We start from the raw sequence: 24,533 nt of genomic DNA on the forward strand, positions 1-24,533 counted from the left end.
AGTGATACAATATTTCAATAACATATTAATAAAATACTTTAAAATATAATATTATTAAGAAAATAATAAATTAGTAATATATTTGGATATGCTAACATGCAGTATAAAAGTATATTAATTCGATATATTTGTGCATACATTACTTTAAATTAGATAATATTAGTACTAAAAAAATATATTAGAATACAAAATAAGTTATATTATACAATAATCATACATTTTAAATCATATAAATTCTGTTATAGAAATAGAATATCATAAAAAATAAACTTATTTTCAATCAATATTCTCCAAGCACCAAAAACAAATTTGATAAAAATAAAAATTTTACTATTTCAATCAGTATTTTTGCAAAAAAACAAAACAAAACAAAACAAAAAAATATTCACTTCTCAAAGAAGGCCTAGATCTCGTCTCTGATCGCAAACCAAATAGCACTTTTGCAGGATAATGGAAGACATTAATATCGAGAAACACGTTGGACTCTTTGAATTCGGGATGGTAGGCCATTTAAACATCTCATAACTATTTATTCCATGGAGTCCTCGCTCCAAATCAAGTGAGAGCCAAAGCACAACTCAAGATCGATTGTAACTAAATTGAAGATCTTACGTTATTACGTGATCAAGAATGCAACAGCATGCTGCTATCATTGCATGATAATGACATTCCAGCACCGATATTCTAACCACGTTAAACTTCCATTTCACAATTTATCAGAAGAAGCCAGGCCATGCAATACCTCACGGAATCTTCAAGTTTCGTTCGGACAGAGCATAATTGTCAAGAATTTATGGATCCACTTTCTAGAGTGCTCGGTTATTATCATCTTACAAGTGGTATGAGCAAGTATTCGGCATAAAACAGCTGCAAGAGGAACACTTCATGTTAGAAAGAGTCACACCAATTTATTAAGTTCGGAGAAACAGATTAATCACTGTGTAAAGATGTAAAGCTTGTGTAGTCTGCCAATTCACTCTTGATATAAATAGAACGATCCACCAGCACCCAGGCATGTACTATCTCTAATTTGGACCAGCATAAACAAGCTCTGTGTAGACTAGACCAGCCAACATTATTATTAATTATTTGTGATATTTCTCTAAGTTTATACTACAATCCTATCCAAAAGATGAAAAAAAAATAAAAAACAAGGTAATGGGAAAGAGATAATAGCAACCAAGATCGAATGCTGATTTCCAGATTTTTATGCAAACTCAATCAGATCAGTTAGCAATGAAGGAGCATGTTTGTTAGATTTTGAATTCAAACTTCCTAGCCAATAATGAATAAGAATAAAAAGTTGGACAACTTTCTTAGTACAGAAAGATTGAACTCTTTACAAAATAAGAACGTAAGACTATTTGGAATTGAATTCAATTCTAAAGCTTAAATCAATACTTGTGTTCGGAACCCTTTTGATGTATTGATTTGAATTCCAAATGGAATTCAAATCATAAAAAATAGACAAAAGTAAATCAGAGGGGAGACCCTCTAATTTGTAAATCAATTCCTCTTAAAATTAACATTGAAAATACTATTCTAAAAATACCCTCTTTATTTTTTTCAACAAAAACTTCTTTTTACTTTAAATTGAACATCTATGTTACCTTCTCCTACCTAATAATATGATTTTCCAGACACCTATTTACATTGTATTTAATAGGTAACTATTCTTGTATTTGATGAAAGCAATTTTTCTCTATGGGGAAATGGAGAATGGTGGATGCTTCTTGTTGCTCAGAGCATAACAGTTGGCACGATCATAGTTCAATGGGTTTCAAAGTACTGCTCTCTACTTTGTTTGACAATTAACATGGATAATTGCAAGTTGAGTCCTTCTCTTTTATTTTTCTATATTGTATATGTTTATTCTATGGTGTCTCTTTTTCTCCGCTAAAGGAAGAAAATTTCATTGAGGGAGAGAGTGGGAGAGCAGACAACTAAACATGTCCTTTACAATACAAAATATAAACAATTAAGCTTCTAGTTCTATTGAATATAAGTTTAGGGCATAGCTTGGAAAAAGCTCCATGCTGAATGCCATGCAATTTTGATATATCATGCAATTTTGAATTAAAGGCAGACTAGTCAAGATCGCTAATTCAATTTAATTCCACTGATATTCCAAATAGTATAATTAAATTCAATTGTGATTTAGCATTTTATTCCTAACATAAGAATTGTAATGAGTTATCAATTGAATTCAGATCACATGTGGAATTGAATTCAATTTCACATTGGTTCCAAACAAGCTGAAGTTCAAGATGATAAGAAAAAATATATAACAGAAATCATGCAATGAGAAGCATTGCACGCTAAATAAACATGTTATCTATTCATTGATTTATTTGGAGTGACATTGACCAGTTTTATAGGGTAGTCTATTTTTACACATTCTTCCAGCAATGTTGAATTCATAATCTAAAGTAGATGGTTACCTTCCAAATAAACATGTAGCAGGAAGTTATTGAAGCTTTGCTCTTCAGATCAACAGATTTGGCACGGTTCCACAATATTGAAGCCAGGATGCCATGACCCAATATCTAGCCAAATGCAATGAGTTTAAAGCAAAGCATGAGTAACAGTGGAAGTAAGAAAAAAATTTCATCATTCTTTTTATGAAACTATAAATAATACATGCATCCAGCCAACATCTCGATAGAAGATCTCGGACCACTCAGTATATGAAATCCCCCCTCACCCCTCATTCCAATGCAAGTTTATGATAAGACGTAAATTAGATCTCCTTTTAATCAACAGTTTTTACTATCTAAGAGTCAGTACTAATCCATGTTAGACTAAGTGTTTCTAAATGCTTCAGATTTTGCTAATTTGTAAAGGAATCCATGTTAGACTAAGTGTTTCTAAATGCTTCAGATTTTGCCAATTTGTAAAGGAAGCCATCGTTACAGGAATTTAAAAAATGCAGGGTCTCAGAACTCGCATGGAACGCCAGTTATAACTTAGATATATGCTTAACAATAAACATTTATGTAATCATTTCAGCTGACTTGTGGAAACATGTGTTCCAACACTCTAGTCATTTTTTTCCACTTCAAAAACAAAATAAGGAAGAAAGTATATCACTGAATGTACTCTAGAAGAAAGAAAATCTATACAAATTCACAAATGTCAGCTTTATAAATAAAGAAGCAAGAGCACTACCGTGATATATTTGCTCCAAGTATAGGAAGATGCTGCTCCAACCAAAATGGCAACAGCATAAGCAATTTCAAGTAATGAAATGCAGGTCCAAAATACCTGAGCAAGGGAAAACAAGTACAGCTAAGAGACATTAGTAAAAACAAAGGTTACTAGGAGGTTTACATTTCAAAAATGTATAAGATGTTCTAAACTGACCCGGTTTTGTCCCAAACGCACTGTAAAAGACCGAATGCCAAAAATCTTATCTCCTTCAATATCAGGTATGTCCTGCCCATACAAGGTGAAAATAAATCTCTTTAATTTACAGGAACATGTTTATTGACAAACAGCTAACTCCAAAATTGCCTGCCTCTACTCCTCTATTATTACTGAAATTAGAAATAAATAAATAAATCCCATTTACCTTGAATAGTGCTATAACAACTGAGAAGAAGCTCATAAATGCAGTTGCAAAAATTAGAGGTCTTGAAAGGACAGGTGGTCTTCCATACACATGGGTCTGGAAATTGTCAGCACAGTAATAATTAGGCTCTTAACATGTTAGTGGCTGTGTAACAAGACTCCAAAGTTAAAAGTTTCCACACTCATATATGCCAGAAAATTGCTTAATACAACAACGATGGTCATTTTCATTACATTCCAGTCAGAACAGTCTAAGGCACCAACACAACAAAAAGTGCGACACAGTGTTCTGCAGGGAAAAGCCCAGTAAAGGTGTTTTGGAGGCCCTTAATTTTATGTACTCCATATCTTTCTAGTTACTATTCATATGCTTAGGAAAGAAGTACCTGCATATGCAGATAAAAGGCAAGTTGAACAATCACTGCCCTAACAGCTAGGATGCACACTGCTGCAACGAACGCAAACCTTTTCCATCTCAACAGTGGCAGCTGAAATAACACAAAGATACAATGACCATTCAATTAGAAACCAACCATGTAATACATCATCATTTAAACCATGACAGAATCTTCCAAAATTGTGACCAGAAACTGATGTAATAAAAGATCCAGTAAGCACTATCAGAAAACATAATCTGCAAGGCCATAAAGTTGCAAAATATGAATGCTAATTGAACTTAACCCGGAAAGAAACCTTATTTCTTGAAATGAAAGTGATATGCAGACAAAAGTGACATCCGATGCCATCAGCTTTATTAGCTCAATTACATCACTAAAATGACATGACGCCTCCATGCACAGTTCACCAATGCAAAACTGCAAATTTTTTATATAGTAAACAAGAAACAAGTGCTGCAGAATGCAAGATACACAAAAGATAGCTATTTAATTTTTTACCTCTTAATTCCAATAAAAGAAATAATAGCGGAAAAGAATATACAAGCATGCATGAAATTAAAGGTGTGCTTGCATATGTGCACAAGCATTTGTAGTGGTAGTTCGATCAACTCACATTGATTGAATATGCTGTTCCAAGAACAAAACTGATGAAAAGAGCCCAAAATAATGGCCACGAACCTACGACCCATCCAAGCCAAAAACTCTGGAACAAGGAGCAATTAACGTTTTTTTCATTGGAATCCACAATCCAAATACAGTCAATGAGTATTCTAAATGTGGAAAGAGAAACTCCACCTACTATAATGGATGATTTACAAATACACAGTATTTTACTACAAATCATGGACCATCTAATAACATTCCCCAAGTTTCATTTACTATTCATACTATATCCATCGACAAGAAAGAAGAAAGAAAAATACAAATAAATTATGATATTTCAAAAGATACCACTACAATTTTGAAAAACTGGTTTGCAGATGAAGGCATATAATCAATCCCCACCCACCCTGTCCTGCAACTGCGAATAATATTGCAATCAATTCTCAAACAGTATATTGAGCAATGGTTGAGTTGGCACAGCCTTGTAGTGCATGTTATGGGTCTCTCCACTTGCTAGCTGGAGATTTTCTAACCACGATTACAGGAGCTATTCACTAATTTCGTAGGGTAATTTTGAGCAGACAGATACAGAGAAGACAACGCTATATTTACATTTGTGCAATCATAAGAATTTAAGAATTATCCACAACTATAAGCATGTAACAATCAACCAATAAGAATATTCTTGAATATATATACCATGATAGAGAAAGATGTAACAATCATCACACCAGTACTTATGGAATACTCCCCCGACGCCAATGGAAGATATGGCTTGTTAACCTGCAATGAAACATACAGTACACATATAGCAATGGAAATCCAAATAAACCTATCTACTTATCTATTTTCGTAAAGTTATTCAAGCTACCTAGACAGCAAGTTGAGCAAATCCAATAATGACAGCTCAACATAATTTAGCCAGACAGGGTCAATCAAATTGTCGGAAGCAAACTTTGCAGGCATTTCTACTGCTGGACTAATATTTAAAGACCGCTAAACTATCTGATCATTTCTCAAAAAGGAAAGAAAAAAGAGAGACTATTTGATAAATTTGGTAGAAAGTCAAGAGAAGATCTTTAAAGTCAACAAATAACTGATCCTTGCAGCCCACTGAGTCTTCAGTTATTAGTTGGAAAATTCCCATTCCTTTTGTTTTTAATTTATTACAGTGATGTACTAAGAAAAGCTACCTTGTCTATTTCAATGTCAGTCAACTGATTTAAACCCACAATATAAATATTCATCATGAGAGCAGCAGCCACAGCCTGAAATACCAAAATAATTATTAAATAAATGATGGTGATTTTAATTATTTCAGCCAATTAATGAACTCTTTAAATTAACTTGAAATCGTTGGGCATTACCTCCAACACCCCTGTGAAAAATAGTGGAGAAATATCCGAGAGCTTCTCAATTGCAAGGAGAGAAACTGATAAGATGCTCAAAGCCTGTTGACAGAAAAGTTGGAAATGGCATACAATGATCATTAAACTTTTGTTGAATTTATATGACAAACTTTGACTTAACTGTGCCTATAACAGTGTGAGGCCGTGAAAATCTGTAGAAAGCATCTAATGCATTTTTGACAGATTTTGAAGTACTCTCAGGATTATAAGCTCCAGACTCAGATTCAAAAGGTTGTCCAGAGGCAGCATGCACTAAGAACTTAGCATTATTTTCCCGGTAAATTGTAGATTTTTTCACAGAAAATCCACTATTATGCCGCTGAAACCTAACAACACACTGTCTTTCTAGGATCTTCCTTGCTCTGCACCTGTAAACTTGAACTTCTCCTATAGAACCAGTTATACCGACAATCAGAACAATTGGGAATTGTGGTTATATAGAAGCAAAGTGAGTATGTAATTAGATGTAAAATTGTTGAAATCAGAGAGCTGGAAACAATCAACATGAACTAAAAGAACAATCCATTTCCGAAACACAAATGCAGAACCATAATCCCACCCTGGAACTAAATTTTAGGAGCAAAGGAATATCTAATTATCAAAATAAGCTATTCTATGAGAATTCATGAACTTTGTCATATTTATAAAAAAATCACATTAAAAGTTGAATAGTTCAAGAGGTGGCATGTTGCATATGATAATTAATAAACTATGGATCCCTTGCTCAACGATTTGTAACTAAGATAAAATGACCCCATTTTCACAACAACGGCACCGCATAAAAATTTTATAGTAATTAATATGCTTGCACTGAAGGACAAAAAACTTAAACAATCACCGTTTGTTTTAGCATTTTTAGTAGTTTTTATTCAAACGGATCAGCAAAATATGGGTTTTCAAGTATTGTCAGTTCAATTGTTATTTACCCCAAATTGAATTAAACTCTGATCCAAAACCAGCACAAGCAATTATAAATCAGCAGAGGTCAGAACAGAATAAAAAAAAAAGGAAAACAACCAAATTTTGGAGAGAGAAGCCATACCATTACCAATAATATTTAGAACAAAAACAAAAATAGGAAGTAGGCAGAAACATACTTGGAGAATGACCCACTTTGAAATTGGTCTCGCCCAAGTAATTCCCACCTGTCAATCAATTAATAATTGCATGCAATATCAGATATAAATGAAAAAAAAAAAGAGGGAAAAATAAATGAGCCCAAATAAAACAAAGCAGAAAAATGAAGGAAAAAAAAGCGACCTGGATATATTAAAGTACTGAACAGAGATTTTAATCAAACGAGAAAAGAGGAACAAATACCAGAAGGAAGTGAAGAGGAAAGCTGAGGAAAGGACCCAGGAAGCAAAGACTCCATTTTTTTGACAATCCCTTGATCAATCAAGAAATGGACTCTCAGTTGTTTTTCTCCTGGCTCCAAAAGATACTGCTTGGAAGGCAGATAGGCGTAGTAATCAACCAAAAACACGTGAAATGTGCACAAAAATGTTTACTCGAAGCAAATGGCAGTACTGCAAATTAACTATTTTCAAACAAAAAATTGCAACCCTTTTTTTCTGTTTTTAATATTGGTCTAGCAACGAACGACAGGAGTACGACTACGCTTGTTCGCATGCAGCTGGGGAAATGAAAATATCTGTCCCGCACTCCAGCTGAACCGCAAATGGGAGATGATCAATTTCGTGTTGCCATTATTAATTAAACAAGAAGAAACTTCAACCCATAAGTTTTTGTTTTATGTGGCTTGTCTGGATTTGCACATTGTTTTCCTTTTTGTTTTTTTCACAGTGGTCATTTAATTTTCTTTTTCTCCTTTCTCCACTAAAAACACCGGTGCTCTATTTAACAAAAAAAAAAGAATTTGAGTTTATTGGATGTAAAAAATTAAAAGACCAAAATTAAAACAAATAAATAATAGGAAGACTTTCGTTTTTAAGAAAAATATAATATTAATTTTGATCTTTTTTTATCTTTGATCCTCAACCATTTCTTTTATTTTCAACTTGAATTTTCTACGTTATGACCTCAAAAAAAGTTAGGCTATTGAATTGACACTTGTTTTGATGAAAAATAGTCCAATTTTATTGTTTGAAAAAAATTTAAAATGAGAAGATCAAAATTAAAATAAGGATAAAATATAAGGCCTTTTAAAAAAAATGCGTTTGTACCTTTTGCCATTGGAATCTTATCAAATTTCTTTCTTGATCTCTTTAGTTTGTAAATTAAACAATTTAATTCAAAATTTTATTTTGCTCGTATTTTGTATTTTATTTCGTGAGTTTGGAAAAGGATATAAATTTGTTGAATCACAAAAAAAAGGACAAAAAGTTACTTTTCAATAATAAAACTTGTTATTCTTTGTACTCATAAGTAAGGAGAGTTTCATTAAAGTTTTTTTTTCCTTCAATTTGCATAAAAAAGTAGACATGGTCTCAAAAAAAAATTTGGATTTGAGTTAATTTTTTATTTTTAATTAATTAAATGTTGATTTAATATCATAAATGAATTTTTAAGGTCCATAAGGTGTTTCTTTGGTGTTTTTTATTGAAAAGGAAATTTTTTACCCCGATTGTCCAACATTCCAACCACCTGTTATATCTAAAGTTTGAAATGGAAGGTGACACAATGCCTGTTGTTTGTCCCAAACATACATGTTTGGGCATTTTTTAAAAGGCTTAATCTATGATTGATCTTTTTTTTATTTTTTTTTAAAATTTTTTTTAATTTCAACTTTCAAAGTTATTTTTTTATTTTTTTTTAATTTTATCTTTTAATATTTTATTAATTTTAAATTGTCTTTATAATTTATTTCAATTTGTTTTTTATAAGTCTATAATAGTCTCAAACAAACTTCCTAGCATTTGGTTATTGTTCAATTTTATGAGCGTCTATTTTTTTATCAAATAATAAAATAAAGTTTAGTTTCAAAAAAAAGTTATTAATTAAAAGTAAAGGAGTCCACGACCTGAATCGCGAGTTTGATGGGTTAACTTGAGGTAGTTAAAAATTGAGTTTCATAATTTGTTTTAATTTATTTTCTATTAGGTTATTATAGTGTTAAACAGACATCTTATTTGGGTTGGTGCTCAATTTTACAAGTATATATTATATAATTAAATATAAAATAGTTTTAAAAAAAAGATTATTAAGCTCAGTCAAATCCATGAACCGTGTCGTGGATTTGAAGGGTTAGCTTAGGTTACTTTGAAACTGGCTTTATAATTTATTTCGATTTGTTTCTCATGGGATTGTCGGTCTCGACCAAACATCATAATATTGAATTGTTGCTTAATTTTGTTAGTAATTTTTTTATCAAATAATTAAATAAAAAATAGTTTAAAAACTTTTTCTCTACTTGATAGAGTCTATAACCCAGATTACAGATCTAGCGAGTTAGGCCATGAAACTCGGGTAGTTCCAATGTATTGCTATCTTAATAATTTTTATAAAAAATAATAATATATTGAAATCTAGTAAAAGTCATACCATTTTTTTTTTTATGATAGTTCAAATTATTTTTGAAATTACCAGGCTAACTGTGTTATGTTAACTGTGTTATGTTAGGATAATTCTGGCATGATTTTATGTGAAACTTGGCTACCAAAAAGATTCCCACAACCTAAATATTTATTTTTATGTTAAAATATGCTTACATGTGACTTGCGGCGTAACAAAAACCACCTATATAGTTTATGTGTTTATTTAAAGACAACTATGTACTAGTGATTTTATTTTATTCGGTCCTTAATTTTTCAACATAAATATAACTTAGTCCTTTATATTTCAAGAACCTATAACATAGCTCCTTTAGTCTAAATAAGTAAAATAAAATAGCATGCAACGTTGAGAAGTACGCTAACCAATTAAGCAGTGACTGAACGGAAAACTGTAAAAGCAGCTCACAAGGGCATTGTTGGAGCACCCTTAAACAAGAAAATCTCAGTACGCAAATCAAAGTAAAAGAAAAAAAATATTAATTAGAATAAAATAAAATAATGTATTATCTATTTATCTATCAATTATATAATTATCAAAGAACATAGAAACAAAGGAGCATGCTAACCGAGGAATAGAGGTGAGTAAAAAAATCAAAAAACCGATTAAACCTAAAAAACCAAAAAAATAATTGAAAAAACCAAACCGTGAAAAAAACCGATTAAAATTTTAAAAAAACCAACCGGTTCGGTTCGGTTTCGGTTTTATAAGTCTGAAACGAAAAACCGAATCGAATCCAAACCGAGCCAAATCAAAAAAACCGAGTCAAAACCGAGCCTAATAAAAAAAACCAAGTCAAACCAGTTTGAACCGGTTTTTGTCCAAAAAAACCGAACCAAACCGAAACCAGTCGGTTTGAACCGGTTTCGGTTCGGTTTTGGTTTTTTAAAAAATTTAGTTTGATTGCTTTTTTTTAATAAAAATCAAACCGAACAAAAAATAATCACCCCTACCGAGAGATATAATTATTTAAGGGGTCAACTAATCAAGGATCGTGATTTTTGAATAACCAAGCAATTGAGAAGATTTTTTTGGATATATATATTCAAAACTATATTTTAAGATCCAAAATAAAGGATTTCACACAAAAGTTAAAATTATCATAAAAGAAATCACACTCAAAATTTAAAAATATAATAATTTTGGTATGAAAACTAAAGTCATCATGGATTTAAGAAGAAGAAATAAACAACAACATCATGATTTTATAATTGGCATAAAAAAACACAAGATTTAAGTAAACATAAAAAACAATAGGAATAAAACATGCACACAACTTTGATTTGATTAGCTTGAGGTCAAAATATAAACTTAACTCGGAGTAAACATGAAAAATAAATTATATATGAAACAAATACACATGAACGTGATAATTAAATACGACAACATGCTTGAAATTTTAAAACCAATTTTCAAAGTGCACACAATTTTATATTTAAAGTTAGAGAATAATATAAATAATATTTTAAAAACTTATTTAATAATTTAAGCTATTGAGTTGAGATGATTTTCTGATATGGTACTAAAACTTTGATAACCAAGCAATGATGAGTTCAAATCTCATCATTTTCATTTATTTGATAAAAATTAAACACAAAATAGTGTAAACATGTGTAAGTTTCAAGTTTAAAAAGTTTTTACTTGAGATGATATATTAGATAATAATATAAATCATATTTTAAGACCTTACCTAACAGTTTAAATTTTTAGATCAGATAATTTTGAACTTTTAATAACCAAACACTCATGATAATTAATTACGATAACATGCTTGGAATTTTAAAACCAAGTTTCAAAGCTAAAAAAACATTTTTTTATGTAAACATGACAAAAGAACACTATAATTAAAGGGCACACAATTTCATATTTAACATGAAAATTCAAACACAATATGTATTCAAAGTAGACAATGGTAAAACACAAAAACAACACACAAGCAAATCAAAATTTCACATCATATCATGACCAAATTGTTATGTCTTGGATAATGTAAAAATCAATGCATCTCATCCTTCCAATCTCATCACGAGCGTTAAAAACAAATTTATCACTCATCAAATTTCCATGGCAATCTTTGATCCCTGGGGCATTTTGAATCGTCCATGATAAATATATTCCACCATTACAAATACGCTTATTTCAATTTACATGACCAAGACATGATTGAATTTTATTTAAAATACAAGCAAAATCAGAGTTGCAAAATACAACATAATAGAAAAAGCAAAAGCAATACCCCATAAAATATCAAGGAAAATAAAAACTGGAGATCAATTAAGATTGGAAGGAAAATAAATCTGTCCATAATAAATGAGTTGGATTCAAATGAGAACTCAGTTTTGTACTTTTATTAAACATTTATGTTGACCATAATCATTTTGAAGAAGCAATTGAGTGAAGGCTTTTTTTGAAAGATAAGGAGATGAATAAAGAGCTTATATGCAAATGGTGTAGTTCATGAATTTGTTGTAAGGGGAGAGAAGCGAGTGTGATGAAGAAGATAAGATGTAGGAATGGACTTGAGAGATGAGAGGCAAAGAGAAAGAGGGGTGGATGCGGGCGTTGGTTTAGGTTAGTGTTAGATTATTTATAATCTCTTTTATTTTTTTAAAGTAATAGTTGGATCGGTTAAGTTCAGTCCGATTCAATCGGTTTCAAATATTTGAAATAAAAAATGAACCGAACTAGATTTTTTTTTATTTTCTAATCGGTTAATCTATTTTTTTTCTTAATTCAATTTTCTCGGTTTAATTAGTTTTTTGGATTTTATGCCCATCCCTAAACATGTCAATGACAACTCGTCCTTTCTTTTTTCCCTTACATCAGCAGAGCACTCCACCTCTTTTAATGGAGAGAGATAAGGTGAAGGGGGTTTTGTTTTTCTTTCATTCTTTGTCTACGTGGTTGTTTTTCTTTCTAGTGTTATTTACTAGTCATGAATTATACTATTATTGTTGATGATGATGATCAAGAAATGAATAATGATATTTGGGATCATAGATGTTGGCCAGAGATCGAGGTGTGGCTAAGTTTGGCTTGAGTGGTTATTCTGAACGGTGAATGGTTCTAGTGGCGTCTATATATGGTGAAGGTTGGAATGATGTTGTTTGGTGGTTATGGTGTGGCTGAGTTATTATGGATATAGACTATGGTGATACAAGTTTGAAATGTGAGTTGGTTTGGCTGTAGTGGTGGTTATGAATGGTGGCTCTATGAGTTTAGTTGGGTTGCATGGCGGCGGTGCTAAAGTTTTAAATGGAAGGATGGGTTCCGATGTAGGAATTTCCTATCATGGTCAGAGAAAGGAGAGGGGTTGATCTTTGTTTTCCGGCAAGAACAAGAGAAGAATAAAAAGAGAGAAAGGTCGTGGCTTGCCAAATTATGACTAAGAGAAATGAGTAAAAGGTAAACATATTAGAAGAAAGAGTTTTTTCTTTTTTATTTTATTGAGAGTGAGCTTTTTTTATCAGAGAGGGAGCTACATATTATTGTTTAGATAATAAAATTTTTTATCAAATTGTTGCCCCTGATAAGAAGAGAAATATATTTGTAGATAAATTTTTAGGGCAACCTTTTTTGGGATATGCTTGGTTTGAAATTAGAAAACCTCCTGTACAATTAGGATATGAAAAATAAGACAAAGATATTCTATCTCTCATATTTTATTTACTTTCAATTTATACCATATAACTCTAATTAAAATACATAAAAATAAATTATAAAATTTATTTTTTAATAAATTCATTGTCGAGTGATAGAATTGAGAAAAAATCAATATAAAAAAACACAATAAAATAGTCTAAGTCTATCTCGGTTAACTGGTAAAATCTGTGATACAATTTATGAGATTAGAATAATTCATAAAAAATAAAATAAAATAAATAACAAAGATTAATTTATAATTAACAAAATGTTGAAGATGTTGAATGATAAAACTAAAAAAAAATTAATTAAAAAAATAGATAAAAAAACTTAAGTCAACTAGATTTTTTTAAATTAAAATAAAAAAATAAATCATAATAAATTATAAAGTCTAATATTCAATAAAATAATCGCTGAAAAATAAAATGAAAAAAAAACATATATTTGTTTAAATTAAAACAAGAAAACAACACTATTTAATTGAAACAGAATGATTGGAATGGAAGCAAAACATTCCAATCGAAATTTAGGAAGAATTTAAATAATTGGCCAAGATTGAAATCTATTCTAATTTTGTTTTATTTTTGTAACCAGAATAAAACATACTGACCATTTACGAACAGAACATAATGATAATATAATTGATCTTCTTTGGTGTATTTATACACGTGTCTCCGTAAAAGTAGAAAAATAAAGCTTGTATTTGTATTGTACAGTATGGGTGCACGTGTAAGTTTGTGTTGTGAGGTTTTTTTTTAATACAAAAGAAAAGAAAAGAGAGGTATTTTTATAATAGTATTTTTAATTTGAAATTACTTTAGCAAATTAAAATGTTTTTGTTTTCTAATTTTATTTCAAACTCATGAGCTCACAGTTTTTGGTTTTATAATATTAAGACAAACTTTTTTTTTAATATAAAAAAAAAACAGCCCAAAACGACACCAAAAGCTTCGCGTAGTGGGCAAGCGGAAGCGGTTAAGCCCCCAGATTTTTTCCAGTCGGAGACGCACTTGTCATGTCAAAACTCAAAACACACGCACCACTCACACATTCGAGAACAACAAATGAAAAAAAAAAAAAGAAGAAGAAAAAAACAAAACGAAATAAAGAAAAAAAACAAAACGAAAACAAAGTGTTTATTTATTTTGGTGTGATAGCTAAATTTCTGAAACACTAGCCACCACTCATTGTCTCACCATCTCCTTATTTCATTTCACCTCACAACACCATACCCCAACTCTTCGATTCTAAAATTTGCAAACATTTGATTTGGGTGTTTCATTTTTTATTGTTGGGGTTTTTGATTTCATGGGGGTTCAGAGGAATTTTATTGCAATTGAATAAATTGGGATAAGGAAAAGAAATGGAGTGGGACAGCGATTCGGATCTGAGCGGGGAGGAAGATGAGGAGGGATTCATGTTAAACGACGGAGGAGGAGGTCCTTTGCCTTTTCCTGTCGAGAATTTGCTGCAAACTGCTCCTTGTGGATTTGTTGTCACTGATGCTCTTGAACCTGACCATCCTCTTATTTATGTTAACACTGTTTTCGAGATGGTTACTGGCTATCGAGCTGAGGAAGTTCTTGGCCGTAATTGGTATGTTTTCTCTCTCTTTTTCAGCTTTAGGGTTTTCTATACCTTTTTTTTTAATTTTATTTTACTATAGGTTTAATTGACTTAGATCATCTTGTTTAAGGAAGCTGGCAATTTTTTGAACGTATGGTTTTGATGTTTAGGGCAAGAAATAGGATTTTTTTTTTTACTTTAATTTTTTTTTGTCACTTGATGTGCTTGAGCTTAGACTTTGGTGACATGGGGCAAATAATAGTTAGCGAGCTCGTATCCTTTTGCTTTGTTGGTTATTGAGAAGCCACCTTCTGGTTTTGGAGCTCTTAAAATCTTTTGAGAAATGGGAGGAAACAGATTGAAAATGTCTAAGGAAGCTGGTGATAATGAGGCATTTTGCCTTTTTTTCTTCATGAAGTGATTAAATCTTAAGTATCTTCCAGGTTAGACACTTAATTGCTGGCTAACTGCATCAACCTAAACGTGTATGAAAACCAACTTGTCTTCTCAGAAGGGCAGTATTTTGACATAGGAGAGAGATTTTTGAGAAATCCACCTGCTGATGCTTTATTTTGAAGATTAGTATTTGGGAATGAAAGAAATCTAGGCATTCATTCATTAACAAAAATAATGCTTGAAATTCTCTTTAGTCGATACAGAATGAAACATGACAAATATAAATTGCTTACCTTTCCCTATCCTTTAGGTGCACAAATACCATTAGGAAGCGGGTAATTAGGACTTTGATAGTAGATTGAGGCTACCAAGAATGGCTTGTAACTTTTATAGGTTCAAAGTTAGAGTCAGCGGACTTTAGCTGTAGGCAAATCCAGTAAAATCAGGAATGAAAACATAGTCATAATGTAATAAAAATAGGCCATGAATATATTAGTTCCTTTCAGAGCTACCTTGTTTCCAAAATGGCGTTTATTTATTGTCTCAGGGCCCCTTCATTTTAGGGTTCTGAAGGGATTTTCTATGGAAGCTGTAAAAGGAATTTATGATAGAGCAGGTGGTTCCTATAATGAATTTTAGAATTTCAAAATTCATAACTTGCTGTAGGCAGTATAGGTGTAAAGGAGTATAATGAACACTCCCCCCCCCCCTCTGAACTGTATCTTTAATTGGATAGCAGTTATTATTTTCTTTCATGCTGTCCATTATTAGTAAGGTACCTCCTCAAATTTATGCAATACATGGTCAATTTGATGAATGATGATGGTTGATGTGAAGTCATGAACAATTTCCTGTTGTATCAAAATGCCAATGCATCAAAGTAGTAATCTCCCTGATAGGAGTAAAATTGGAGGATTCATTTTATTTTTATTTCATTCGAATGTTATTTGGAACTTTGTGGAATTTATGCTTTATGCCTGCATTTGTTTTGGGAGTAAAATGGGAGGTTCATTTTATTTTTATTTCATTCGAACATTTTTTGGAACTTCGTGGAGTTTATGCTTAATTCCTGCATTTGTTTTGTGGTGAGACACAGCGATGTGTGGACTCTAATCTCGTTACATTTTGTTGTCATTGTATTAAGTGTCAAAGGCATGGGTTACAGGGAAGATGTATAGATCCCAGTTTCTGTGATGCTTTATGAAATGGTTTATGTCAAACAAATGGTCGATACTGTACTCGAATGTTTGTATTTCATTTGCCAATTAAAATTTTTTTAAGTAAACATTCCATGTCTTGACAGCTTGAGGCTTTACTGGAGATCTGATGGTTTATTATTTGATTAGCTCTTTGTCCTCAATTTCAAGGATGCCCATATGTGCTCTGTGGTTTTGGGTTTGGTAATAGTGAAAATTGGTCTAGTGAATGGAAAAAAACTGGACAAGAGGGGAATAAAAAAGCAACACTGTTGGTAGCGAGTAAAGTTGCATCTATGGATTTCACCTATCCTGGTTTAGTGTAACAAAAAGCTGAGACTGGAGTTTTAATTTTTTTGGTCGAGGCAAGTAAACCAACCTACCTTGAGAACTCATATGCTAATTTTTGCTTGCGTAGGAATGTGTTGTTTTACCTAATTAATGTTACACCAGCCAAGCTTATCTTCATGCACTGAAATGCTTGTGTGTTCGCATGTGTGTGCATTGCAACCATGGATAGTGGGGCATTGAGTCAGTTCAATCTTCGGCTTCTGCTCTTGTGTGTTCACAATTATCGCATGTATTAACTTTATCTATTTCTCTTACTAGCCTGTATTAATTAAAGAAATAAGAATTGCAGCACTAGGCGCCAAGTTTTAATAAAACTGGTATTATGTGTTACTTTTTTTAACCATATCTTTTTGGTATGGGATCATCTCAGTGATGCTCCTTGACTAAAGATATCTCCATATTTCTTGATCTGGGATTGTCTCATAGTTTTCCAATTTTTATTAGCATATCTCTCCTTTCAATATACTCTGTAACTTTGTTGAATCGGAATGCAAATTTGATGCTTAGATAGAACATCTCATTGGAGTTATGGTTTTCCAAAGATAAGCGATGATGAACTCTATGCAGATGATGTCATTTCAAGATTAATTATTTGATATTTGTAACATATAATGTACTGGCCAGAGCTGTTGATATATTGAATATGGCGAGGAATTTATCATCTAATGATCAAAATATACTGCCTTGTCATTAATTGCAGCAACTATTATTGGTAAAACAAATTACATGTTTTATGTGGCCAAAGACACTAGGTGGTTTATCCGTCTTGGTTCAATGTGAATGTACAGTTTGCAAGATTGGTGCTACAATGGTATTTGTAACTGATCTCATGTGTTCTTGATATCATTAATTGATAGGACTCTTCGCATGTAACTCTTGATTTATAATTCCAAGCATGTAAGAGCTTTACTGGGTTATGAGAACTGCTTCCACCCTATATTCATTTTTTTTCAGCAGGTTATATCTTTGATACTTTTTTAGAGAATTCTTATTGATCTGAAGCTGTACACTGGTAATAGCTAAAACTGGGAAGTTACCCAGAACAAAACAAAAGCAGTTGTGGTCATTGTATGCTGTACACATTATTGTTGTGTAGCTGCAGTGCTGAGTTTTGTATAAAGATTCAATTTATTTTTCCCATACAGAAACTGATGTATATGCACAAGACTACATTTTAGATTCACTGCATTTTATTTGCTCAAGGATGTCATTTAACATTACATGCTCCGAAAGCTGGTTGATAATGTCTGGAGCTTGATTTATAAATCAGTGTTTAAATTTTGAACCTGTGATTTCTGAAAGGTCACTAGATTGGCAATTGAAAGTAGAGCGCTGATTTTAAATTCTGAATATAGAGCCAAGTCAAACTTATAGGAAAAAGTTTAAAAAATTCTGAATATAGAGCCAAGTCAAAATTATAGGAAAAGTTTTTAACAGAGGATTTATTAACGTGTGTCGCTTTTAAGCGAATGTTTAAGCAACATATCTTTGTGAGTTAATATATGTGTTATGGACGCGTGATGAGAATTCATAGAACCATGACATAAATAGTGGCTGTTGCTACTACACAATGATCAATAATTGGATTTTCACTTCCCGTTACTCTTTTTTGCCATCATAACATGCTTTTTGAAAGCACACCATGATGGCCATAGCTGCCATTACATAATGACATTGGCTATTAGCAGCCCATATTTAAAGATTATTTATGCTAACAGTTTTATCCTTTAAAAGCCAATGACATAGGCTGCCATTACATATTGACCTTGACCTCGTTTCTTTTATGTTTTTCTTACCCTTCTCTCAGCACTTATCGGCACCCTGATCCTACCTCATTTTCTTTTATAGAATTTCATTTTCAACTAATTCATGCACTAAACTTGAAATATTTGCTTAAAAAATCGACACTGAACTTCTACCTCAGTTTTCGTTTAGAGATGATAACTCCACTGGTATGAGACTCCATGAAGATCATTTTTTTAGATGGATCTTTTATTACATGTAAATTTAGGTCATGGTTTACAGTTTATGTCATTACTAACCACTGTTTTACCATTGTGTTTCTTTACCAAAAGTGTAAAACATGCTTGAGCTAAAAATTTGCTAAGAGTTCCTTATGATTCACTGTCATAATGGTTGCAATCCATTACTGATTTAGTACCATGCATAGAATCACACATGTATACATTTGAAGGCTGGCCCAATTGGATGCTGCTATGCTTATTTCTACTTTTAACAGAGTTGGACCACTATCTCCTGTGTCATTTACATTTTTTTATTTGTACATTTTTTTGTAGTTATTTTTTAGTACATTTGTTGGGTTCCATGAAGTTGTGTCTTGGTTCTTCTCCGCCTCCACATTCTCTTATAAGTTGTAAGAGTTGCTGATATGATATGCAATTTTTGTTTTTGTAGGTGTTTATCATTTTAGAGTTGAATGTTGTACAAGGGCTTTACTTCTTTATTTTCTCATATTTTCTTTTTTTCATTCATAGGGTATTGGTTTGGTAGAATACAGTGATGCACATGCCCATGTGTTTATTTGGTTGTTATGATGTTGATATTTTATGGTTGTCATTGATTATTGGCTATTCTTTCATTATTCTAAAACTATGCTTGTTGTTACAGCCGTTTCTTGCAATGCAGAGGACCATTTGCTAAACGAAGGCATCCATTGGTCGACTCCACAGTGGTTTCGGAAATAAGAAGATGCCTCGAAGAGGGCATTGAATTCCAAGGTGAGTTGTTAAACTTCAGAAAAGATGGATCTCCACTGATGAACAGGCTGCGGCTTACTCCTATATATGGGGAGGATGACACAATTACTCATGTTATTGGAATCCAGTTCTTCACCGAAGCTAATATTGATCTAGGTCCCGTGCCTGGTTATTCAGTAAAGGAGTCTTCAAAATTGGCTGATAAGTTTCGTTCTGGTTTTTCCACCTATCGTCCAATCCCAGTAGGTGATCGTAATGTTAGCCGTGGCATCTGTGGGATACTGCAATTGAGTGATGAGGTACTGTCTCTTAAGATACTTTCACGTTTGACTCCAAGGGATATTGCTTCAATTGGTTCTGTCTGCAGACAACTCTATGAGCTGACAAAGAATGAGGATCTCTGGAGAATGGTCTGTCAGAATGCTTGGGGTAGTGAAACAACTCGAGTTCTAGAGACTGTGCCTGGTGCGAAGAGACTTGGCTGGGGTCGGCTTGCTAGGGAATTGACAACTCTTGAAGCAGCAACATGGAGAAAGCTAACCGTTGGAGGTTCTGTTGAACCCTCAAGGTGCAATTTCAGTGCTTGTGCAGTTGGTAATCGAGTTGTACTTTTTGGTGGGGAGGGTGTTAACATGCAGCCAATGAATGATACCTTTGTCCTGGATCTGAACTCCAGTAACCCAGAGTGGCAACATGTCCATGTGAGCTCCCCTCCTCCTGGTCGGTGGGGACATACACTTTCTTGTGTCAATGGGTCTCATTTGGTGGTCTTTGGAGGTTGTGGAAGGCAAGGTCTATTGAATGATGTCTTTATTTTGGATTTGGATGCCAAGCCTCCGACTTGGCGTGAGATTTCTGGATTGGCCCCTCCACTTCCACGATCATGGCACAGTTCCTGCACCCTTGATGGCACTAAGTTAATTGTCTCTGGTGGGTGTGCAGATTCTGGAGTACTTCTCAGTGACACATTTCTGCTTGATTTGTCAATGGAGAAGCCTATCTGGAGGGAGATACCAGTTTCATGGACCCCACCATCTCGGCTAGGTCACACTCTTTCAGTTTATGGAGGAAGAAAAATATTGATGTTCGGGGGTTTGGCTAAGAGCGGTCCCCTTCGGTTCCGCTCCAGTGACGTGTTTACTATGGATCTAAGTGAGGAGGAACCTTGTTGGAGATGTGTAACAGGGAGTGGAATGCCTGGTGCTGGAAACCCTAGTGGCATAGCTCCTCCACCTAGACTTGATCATGTAGCTGTGAGCCTTCCTGGTGGTAGAATCCTGATCTTTGGTGGCTCTGTTGCAGGTCTTCACTCTGCCTCGCAGCTTTATCTCCTTGATCCTACTGACGAGAAACCTACATGGAGGATTCTAAATGTACCCGGGCGACCTCCAAGATTTGCTTGGGGGCACAGTACCTGTGTTGTTGGAGGGACAAGGGCTATAGTCCTTGGTGGTCAAACTGGGGAGGAGTGGATGCTGAGTGAGCTCCATGAACTGTCTTTGGCAAGTTCAGCCACCTAATTTTCACAAGGTATGTACAATGGGAAGTTGTGGCAAAGGAATCCTTATAAGCCCTCAACCCCGAAAACAGAGATCATTTGTTGGAAACTCAGTTGAGACTGTTGTTTCGGTCACTAATAACAGTTGACAAACGTTGCTCCAGTCAGGACTTCTGTACCAAGTGGTGTCCATTAATGCATTTTCTTGTACCCAGTAGTTCTGACCCGGCATGAACTTACATAAGGTGACATGCAACTTGTTTTTTTTTCTTTTTGGTAAGGTTCATATGTAATGTACCGTTCAAAATGCACAATGGAGATTCTTCCTCTATAGGTTAGTGGCTCTCGATAGACTGGTTGGTATTATTAATATTTGTAGGCTTAATGCAGCTCTGTAATCTTAAACAAACAGAAGTTCAAAACAAGAAAAAAAGTGGTGCATGTTTATAATATTATTAGCGTGCTGCTTGGTTTGTAAGTTGTATCTAGACAAATAGCTTGTTAATAACCTCCAAGAGTTTGAGATTTACTTTCCTTCTTTTACTGTGGAAGTTGTTTTTTAAATGTGTTTTATTTTAGTTTATTTAGAAGTATATTAAAATAATTTTCTTTACAGGTGTTTTTTTATATCAATATATTAAAATTATTGAAAAACATTAAAAAAAAAATAATTTGATGATTTTTAAAGTAAATGTTTTTTTTTTAAAAAAAAAAAGTAAAAAAAAGTAAATGTATTTTTGAAACATACAGAACGAAACAAATACCCTAACAGGTACCTAAGGTTGGTTTTGAAATGTTTTAGCTGTGCCAGCACTAACTTGCCGAGTGATAACCTTCGCCATTACTGTTTTCAATATTGTCATTGTTTATTTTTTTTTATTATTATTATTAACGTGGGTATTTCAACTAATTTGTATATACTTCAATTAACTATGAGTTCTGAAATTAACAATCATGTAAATCTCCAATGACTCTAAGATTTATAGGACTCGAATTGGTGACCTTTAATGCAAATCTAGGGCTTAACCAGTTAAATTATACCATCTTAAAGTTATATTGTCATTATTTTTAATTAGATGAGTGGTTTCTACTATATTATGTTTAGGGTAAATTTTTTTCTAGCATAAAAAATAATGTTTAGGCGATGATAACTTAAGTTATCCAGAAAAAAATTATAAAATTCAAGATTTAATAATTTAATGTTAAATAATAAAATTAAAAAAATTAATTTTAAAAAAAGAAACATCAAAGAAAAAAAATTTGTGTCAACATGGGTTAACTTTACTAATTTGTCATGTGCGATATGAGATTGGGATAAAAAAGTTAAATAAAAAAAGACAAAAAAAAACTAAAGTTAAATCAATAAAAAAACCTGATTCAACATGGGTTAATTTAACTGACTTACACCCATGATAACCCCACATAAAAAACCAAAATAATCACAATACTCAAGGGATAATAATTTAATGTTAAATGATAAAAGTGGAAAAAAAATCAATTTCATGAAAAAATATTAAGAAAAAAAATTATAGTCAACTCGAGATAACTCGACTGATCCCTTACCTAGTATATAAAATTGAAATAATCTCATAAAAAGAAAAGCAGAACAATTCACAAATCTCAAGGACAACAATCTAATATTAAATTATGAAATTGAAAATAAATCAATTTGTAAACAAAGGATATAAAAAAGATTGAATTTAAATCGAGCTAATATTCAAAACAAATTATCTATATCATAAGACTATGGTTACCTTGTAAAAGGCAAACATTAAACAAAAATAAAGCAAATTTTCCAATCATAAAAAATTAAAAAATAAAGTAAATAACAATTAAAATAATAATGATCAAATTTAATATAAAAGTTAAATGAAATAAAATAGTTAGGGACTAAATAAAGAAAAATAAATTAAGAAAAGGATAAAAAATATCAATCAAAATAAAAAGGACCATAATTGGATACAAAAATTAAATGAAATAAAATATTGAGGGAAAATTGAAAAACAAATGGAGAAAAAATGAAAAAACATTAATTAAAAGAATAAGGATCAAATTGAATATAAAAATTAGATGAAATAAAATGTTTAAGGATAAAATTATAAAAAAAAACTTCAAAAAGTATTAAAATCAACACAAATAGCAATCAAATTATTGAGGGATAAAGTTGAAATAAATACAAACCGGAGGACACAATTGAATTTTGAAAAGGCGACACGAATCTCGAGATTAGAAGAGAGGAAAAAAAATTCACCATCTCCTAACTGCCGTGTTTTCCAACACACGAATTGCCCCTATCAACTTTGTTGTCCTTAGACGTGTTGGACGACACAATGATTGTTTTTTTTAAAGCTGCATGCACCATCCAATGGACACGGGCATGTCAAAACGTTAATCAATTTTTTTTAATAATATTGATGTTTTTAAAGTTACCAAATTCCCACTAACTGAAAAATGACAATAATGGAAAGATCAAATTGCCCTTAAGACAACCTTAGTTTTTTAATTTGAAGGTCAAATCCATTATTTTACTATTCAAAAAAATAAAAAGATAACAAAGCCCCTCCATAAAAGCTTAGTATTTTTTTTTTTGCTTTTAAGGTAATTAAGTCATTTTACTGTTTTGAAAACAAAATTAAAAGACCAACAAACCCTCTTATGCTAGCCTAATTCTTTTATGTTTTTAAGAGGTAATTAAGTCTTTTTACTATTTTAAAATAAAAAATAACTAATTTATCCCATTCAATTTGTTAATGCCAATTGAACTCTATGAAATGACCAATTTGCTCCTCAATTTGCATTTCTTTGGCTATCATTCTGGAGGACAAAAATATTATTATATTATAGCACTCCATAATGTAATGTATCTTGCTTCACGATGAACAATTGGCACCCGATAACTTTTTTTCTTTAGAAAACATATTAATGAATATTCAAACATGTTTTATTTCTTATCTTTTTGTATGCTTAAGGTTTTGGTTTTTTTTAAAAATATATAATCATGATATCAAATATTTTTATAAAAAAGAGGTTTTTTTTTATAAAAAAACTATATGATTTGAATTATATTCGAATCATTGTTTAAATAAAAAAATAATACAAAGTCAAATTCACCCCAATAAAAAATAGTGAAATTATAGAGTGAGAATAACACTATATTATATCATTTATAATATTATATTTTTCTTCCCAAATTTTTTAAGTAAATAATAGTTTACAGGATCACACTTTATTGTGGCTCGAATTAAAAAAAATCATAAACGTTAAAAAATATTCAGGACATGAAGAATTATTTAACATTATTATTAAATTCAGCCCAAAATGTCAACTTTAACAACTTTCAACCCGATTCTTTGTCTAATTTAAATTTAACATTAAAAGATTAAAAAGTTGTTTTAATATGACTTCATTGACTCGATAGGTTCATAAGCAACCTGGATGATCAGTAAAAAACAGGATTGGTTTAAAAAAATAATTCAAGATGATTTTTTAAAAAAATATTGAGATTTTAATATATTTAATCAACTTGAATTTTATGGTTTAACTTATTAAATTCATGATCCGAGTGATGAAATCGGTTTAAAAATTTTATTTTTTCTTTTTAACTAATTTTTTTTATTCATGCAATATCCTTTTCACCTAAAGCTACCGTTGCCTAACCACTGCATATTAGTGTG

The 24,533-nt window shown here is 31.8% G+C and overlaps 2 protein-coding genes across 2 annotated transcripts; one reads left to right on the plus strand and one right to left on the minus strand.

Moving 5' to 3' along the window:
- Positions 1-502: 502 nt before the first annotated feature.
- Positions 503-7,689, minus strand: LOC133674829 (homogentisate phytyltransferase 1, chloroplastic-like). The gene is made up of 13 exons (XM_062096094.1): positions 7,301-7,689; positions 7,078-7,125; positions 6,102-6,367; positions 5,939-6,022; positions 5,765-5,839; positions 5,271-5,354; positions 4,582-4,671; positions 3,957-4,058; positions 3,572-3,667; positions 3,364-3,435; positions 3,169-3,264; positions 2,442-2,546; positions 503-867 (listed from the first exon to the last, which is right to left on the minus strand). The coding sequence occupies exons 1-13, from the start codon at positions 7,353-7,355 to the stop codon at positions 826-828; spliced, it is 1,215 nt and encodes a 404-aa protein (XP_061952078.1). The 5' UTR covers positions 7,356-7,689; the 3' UTR covers positions 503-825.
- A 6,503-nt stretch (positions 7,690-14,192) lies between these two features.
- On the plus strand, positions 14,193-21,337 carry LOC133674325 (adagio protein 1). The gene is made up of 2 exons (XM_062095372.1): positions 14,193-14,731; positions 19,273-21,337. The coding sequence occupies exons 1-2, from the start codon at positions 14,499-14,501 to the stop codon at positions 20,879-20,881; spliced, it is 1,842 nt and encodes a 613-aa protein (XP_061951356.1). The 5' UTR covers positions 14,193-14,498; the 3' UTR covers positions 20,882-21,337.
- The last annotated feature ends 3,196 nt before the right edge of the window (positions 21,338-24,533 follow it).

This window comes from Populus nigra, chromosome 15 (assembly GCF_951802175.1).
Source record: "Populus nigra chromosome 15, ddPopNigr1.1, whole genome shotgun sequence".
Taxonomy (NCBI): Eukaryota; Viridiplantae; Streptophyta; class Magnoliopsida; order Malpighiales; family Salicaceae; genus Populus; species Populus nigra.